The sequence below is a fragment of the Procambarus clarkii genome, chromosome 6, assembly GCF_040958095.1.
Source record: "Procambarus clarkii isolate CNS0578487 chromosome 6, FALCON_Pclarkii_2.0, whole genome shotgun sequence".
NCBI lineage: Eukaryota > Metazoa > Arthropoda > Malacostraca > Decapoda > Cambaridae > Procambarus > Procambarus clarkii.
Window position 1 is genome coordinate 37,764,976 of NC_091155.1, and position 6,000 is coordinate 37,770,975.

General features: G+C 48.4%; 1 protein-coding gene across 1 annotated transcript in view; it reads left to right on the top strand.

The window, feature by feature from the left end:
• LOC123754093 (titin homolog) overlaps positions 1-2,667 on the top strand; it is an 88,338-nt gene extending 85,671 nt beyond the window's left edge. Inside the window, exon 19 of the mRNA XM_045736255.2 lies at positions 793-2,667. Coding sequence (XP_045592211.2) covers positions 793-2,222 — 1,430 coding nt within the window. The 3' untranslated portion in view covers positions 2,223-2,667. The remainder of the gene's footprint in view (positions 1-792) is intronic.
• The last annotated feature ends 3,333 nt before the right edge of the window (positions 2,668-6,000 follow it).

Below are 6,000 nucleotides of genomic sequence, written 5' to 3' on the forward strand. Positions count from 1 at the left end.
GGGGCTGTGTTTACAATTATTGAACAGTTAATGAGCTCCGAATCACCAGGAGGCTGTTTATAACAATAACAACAGTTGATTGGCAAGTTTTCATGCTTGTAAACTGTTTAATAAATGCAACCAAAGCCGTCAAAGAATGTGGAAAGATGTATACGTTTGTAAGTACTTGCTTAACTGCTTCGTGAATCTGGCACCTGGTACACTTCCCTCACTCCTAGAAATTTTTTAAGTAAACTCCTCCAATAGTTCCATTTCATCAATGCTCTAGATTTGATACTAAAATAGATTGTTACAAAATACAGGTATGTAGGGTCTTGTTTTTGAATGGTTCCGCATTGCTTATATCTTGAGGACGTTCCTCGCTTTAAATCCAGTAATCCAAGCATCGCTTACCCTGAAATCCGATACGCCAAGACTGGTTGCAAACTTGCTTGGTGCATTCCTTATTTCTTCACTGGGAATTGTCATGCCCACTGTGCAAACCATTTCTATACGGTCTTATCCAACTAGGCAGACTTCAAGGTTTTCTATTATAATCTCTACTAACACTTGCTCCCTCACTCTCACTAATAGATATATGTATTTCATGTAGTCATCTTTATATTTCCTTATATCAGTGATAGTACTCTTGCTTCTACCAAAACTGTGTCTCATAAGTAACTTGTATATATGTATATATATATATATGCAATTGTTGCACGTTTTAACTTCCTTGTTTGTCATTTTTGTTTTTGATAATTAAGATAGAAGTCTCAACAAAAGCAACATTAAAGTTGCCTTACTTTTTTCCAGATGAAGAAAATAAACTTGGACAAGGCAAGAAAAAGCGCGGACGGCCAAAGAAAGGTGATGAACTTATCGGCAAGCCGTCTCCTCCGTCAACTATAAACACTATCGAGCCTTCGTCGGTATCATCAACACCATCTGCGCCATCTCTCCCAATTGTGTCATCTGAATCTACTGTACCTGTTACACCAATTGGGACATCTGTGACTGTTAAACCAATTGTGACACCTGTATCTGTAACACCAGTTGTGACGCCCATGCGTGTTACGCCAGTTGTGACGTCTGTGTCTATCACACCAGTTGTTACGTCTACACCCATTACACCAACAATAGCATCGCTACCTGCTGCACTAACCATAGCATCTTTACCTGCTGCACTAACAATAGCATCTTTACCTTCTTCAATAACAATAGCAGCTATACCCGCTGCTCTTCCAGTGACAGCTGCACCTGTCGCACCTGCTGCTGCCAGCTCGCCCGCACATAAAACTCCCGAGCATGTTGTTGGGACGCCGCCGACCACGCCGGCACCTAGCACAGCAAGCAAAAGTTTGCCAGCTAACATTACAGCCGCAACAAACATGGGAAATAATAGCCCGGTACATCAACCCATGGGAAAATGGTCTCCGCACTTATCCATGAGTGGAGCTCCAGGTACACCTCCCAGACCAAGTGTGGGTTCTGGACCTACAGCTGGTGCAGGGACTCCTCCACGCCCAACACTTTCTGGTCCGCCCGTGACGCCATCCCCACCACCGCCGTATCGCTCCTCGCCATTACCTATTACACCTGGTGGTCCTGGAGCCTCTCCATGTAGTACAGCACCTAGCAGTATGGCACCTGTTGGACCCCCAATAACTACTTCAATTCATTCACCCGGTTATCCTGCATATAGACCTCCGCCAGAACTTTTTGCAGCCCATCCAGCATTTCCTGGGTATGCACCCCCAGGCAGGCATTCTCCCAGTCCTCATGGGGTCCCTCCTCATCACCCTTCCCACATACAACCCGGACACTCACTTTCTCGTATGCCTACTAATTACGGACCGCCGCCGCTTACTAGTGGACCTGGTCCAGGTCAAGGACCATACTCCTCTAGAGGTATTCCATCACATCCAGGAGTATTGCGAGGCCCTCCACACGACTTATATAGGTCATCCCCTAGCGGTTTACCCGGTCACGGGTCTCCCAGCCATCCCGGGCACCCTCATCTTGTTATGAAATCTGGCTATCCTGGGCTAGAACCTCTACCTTATTCTGGCTCCCCGGGTCCAAGTCCGTTAGGTTTACATCAAGGATCCCAAGGGTCTCCAGCACACCACTCGCCCAGTGATGACAGTAAAGAGGAGACGCATCCTACTGGTAAAGGCCCGGGAGAATTCAGTAGTGGCTTAATGTCCTACTTTTCCAGCCAACGTGATGATGATATCGAGTAATGGTGATTAAAATTTTGGCTTGAAGCAGCAACTCTCTTTGTGGCAGTTTCATGAAGGACTTGTATTTACTCCCTAATATTTTTGTATTCTCATTTTATAAGGTCTCAAGCAGTGAGCATATTTCATGTTGACAATTCTCATACATAGTGGGTCTAAAATATAACAAAAATTTCTATAAGAGTATTGCTGAGAGGTCTCGTCTAAATAGGATTAATGAATTTCTTTTATGGATTGCAGCACAAATTGGGTTTCTTGCTGTTAACATTCTGAGACCAGTCATTTTACCTGAAATAAATTATTAGAATTGCAGAGATATTTTAGATATGATTTTTTGTGTATTGTATGTGTTGTAGTGCTGTATATAGAAGCTTTTTGTATTTCCTTCAAAGGATTCTGTAAAATAATGTGCAAAGTTACAAAGCTATAATAAAACTAGACGAAATTGTCCTCATTTTGTATGCCATCCTCACGTTATCTAATATAAATAGTTCCTTTGAGTAATGATCAAGCATAGAAATGTGTTTGTATAGGAAAGTTTATTCTGTATGGCGTGCAGTTTGTTTTCAGTAACTGTAGATGATATAATGTATAGTAATCCCTTCAGAGGAAAACACACTCATGGCATGTAGATGCATCTTGTGGATTTCCTCTTATTAAATATAAACTTTATTCTTTAGCATGCTAATCATTTTATAAAATCAGAGTTACAAAGTTCCTAAAGGTTTTAACAATGTTATAAAAATAAGGGTAAGTGGAATAATCTACAGTTCTTTTCATAAGATTTCTGAAATAAAATTTGTGGTAATATTGAGCATATCGAAAGCAAATGTTATTGTGTGTCGAACAGAGGGGTCACAGCGAAAAGGTGGACTGGAGAGATATAGTAAACAGAGTCCCTTTAAGATTCGATCCCGGGACCCATTGTTAATGCCTAATCTATATTAATAACCTATTGTACGGGATTAGTTTGTAAATGCTAGTGATTGTAGATGAAGCATAACTGATAAGGAACTCAGAAAGATTGCCTGTTCAAGTGCTTGGGTTTAAAGACTCGAATAATGATAGTACTCCTCAATACTCTGCCTCCTTCGGAGCAGGAGAGAATGCTGAAACGGGAATACAGAGAGCAAACATGGCAAGTGTGGAGACGATAAAGCACCTAAACTATTGGAATCATCGCAAAGCTCTTAATGTATTCCCTAGAAAGGAGATGAGAAAGGTACCAAATTATGTATACATTAAAAATTATACACAGTCTAGGTGAATGGAATATATATATACATTGAAAATGCTGGTGTGCCAGGTGCCGAATTTACATAGAAAGAAAACAACATACTGGAGTGGAAGGAACTGCAGATTAGATGTGCCAAAACCACAATTAGAGAGAACTGAACCTCAGAGGTTTGTGGACGTTCAATATCCTCCAAGTAAGTACTGTATAAGAAATATTGCCAGAATAAAAATTGGAAGTCTTAAAAAAAAGTAGATAGTTTTCTGCAAGTGCTGGACCAATCTGGCTGTAGTGGATATGTGGGCCTGCGGGCCGCTCCAAGCAACAGCCTGGTGGAACTAGCTCTCTCAAGTCAAGCCTGGCCTCGGAACTTCCAGAACCCCATCCAGGTAAAATAATACAACTTTATACAGTACTGGAGAGGACAGGGCAGGTGTGCTGACAGTCAAAGCTGTGGACAGGGCAGGTGTGTTGACAGCCAGAGCTGTGGACAGGGCAGGTGTGCTGACAGACAGAGCTGTGGACAGGACAGGTGTGCTGACAGCCAGAGCTGTGGACAGGGCAGGTGTGCTGACAGCCAGAGCTGTGGACAGGGCAGGTGTGCTGACAGCCAGAGCTGTGGACAGGGCAGGTGTGTTGACAGTCAAAGCTGTGGACAGGGCAGGTGTGCTGACAGTCAAAGCTGTGGACGGCAGGTGTGCTGACAGCCAGAGCTGTGGACAGGGCAAGTGTGCTGACAGTCAAAGCTGTGGACAGGGCAGGTGTGCTGACAGCCAGAGCTGTGGACAGGGCAGGTGTGTTGACAGCCAGAGCTGTGGACAGGGCAGGTGTGCTGACAGTCAAAGCTGTGGACAGGGCAGGTGTGCTGACAGTCAAAGCTGTGGACAGGGCAGGTGTGCTGACAGCCAGAGCTGTGGACAGGACAGGTGTGCTGACAGTCAAAGCTGTGGACAGGGCAGGTGTGCTGACAGCCAGAGCTGTGGACAGGGCAGGTGTGCTGACAGTCAAAGCTGTGGACAGGGCAGGTGTGCTGACAGCCAGAGCTGTGGACAGGGCAGGTGTGTTGACAGCCAGAGCTGTGGACAGGGCAGGTGTGCTGACAGCCAGAGCTGTAGACACGGCAGGTGTGCTGACAGCCAGAGCTGTAGACAGGGCAGATAGGCTGACAGCCAGAGCTGTGGACAGGGCAGATGTGCTGACACCCAGAACTGTGGACAGGACAGGTGTGCTGACAGCCAGAGCTGTGGACAGGACAGGTGTGCTGACAGTCAAAGCTGTGGACAGGGCAGGTGTGCTGACAGCCAGAGCTGTGGACAGGGCAGGTGTGCTGACAGCCAGAGCTGTGGACAGGGCAGGTGTGCTGACAGCCAGAGCTGTGGTCAGGGCAGGTGTGCTGATAGCCAGAGCTGTGGACGGCAGGTGTGCTGACAGTCAAAGCTGTGGACAGGGCAGGTGTGTTGACAGCCAGAGCTGTGGACATGGCAGGTGTGTTGACAGCCAGAGCTGTGGACAGGGCAGGTGTGCTGACATCCAGAGCTGTGGACAGGGCAGGTGTGCTGACAGCCAGAGCTGTGGACAGGGCAGATAGGCTGACAGCCAGAGCTGTGGACAGGGCAGATGTGCTGACAGCCAGAGCTGTGGACAGGACAGGTGTGCTGACAGCCAGAGCTGTGGACAGGACAGGTGTGCTGACAGCCAGAGCTGTGGACCGGGCAGGTGTGCTGACAGCCAGAGCTGTGGACAGGACAGGTGTGCTGACAGCCAGAGCTGTGGACAGGGCAGGTGTGCTGACAGCCAGAGCTGTGGACAGGGCAGGTGTGCTGACAGCCAGAGCTGTGGACAGGGCAGGTGTGCTGACAGCCAGAGCTGTGGACAGGGCAGGTGTGCTGACAGCCAGAGCTGTGGACAGGGCAGGTGTGCTGACAGTCAAAGCTGTGGACAGGGCAGGTGTGCTGACAGCCAGAGCTGTGGACAGGGCAGATGTGCTGATAGCCAGAGCTGTGGACAGGGCAGGTGTGCTGACAGTCAAAGCTGCGGACAGGACAGGTGTGTTGACAGCCAGAGCTGTGGACAGGGCAGGTGTGTTGACAGCCAGAGCTGTGGACAGGGCAGGTGTGCTGACAGCCAGAGCTGTGGACAGGGCAGGTGTGCTGACAGCCAGAGATGTAGACAGGGCAGATAGGCTGACAGCCAGAGCTGTGGACAGGGCAGGTGTGCTGACAGCCAGAGCTGTGGACAGGGCAGGTGTGCTGACAGCCAGAGCTGTAGACAGGGCAGATAGGCTGACAGCCAGAGCTGTGGACAGGGCAGATGTGCTGACAGCCAGAGCTGTGGACAGGACAGGTGTGCTGACAGCCAGAGCTGTGGACAGGACAGGTGTGCTGACAGCCAGAGCTGTGGACAGGGCAGGTGTGTTGACAGCCAGAGCTGTGGACAGGGCAGGTGTGCTGACAGCCAGAGCTGTGGACAGGGCAGGTGTGCTGACAGCCAGAGATGTAGACAGGGCAGATAGGCTGACAGCCAGAGCTGTGGACAGGGCAGGTGTGC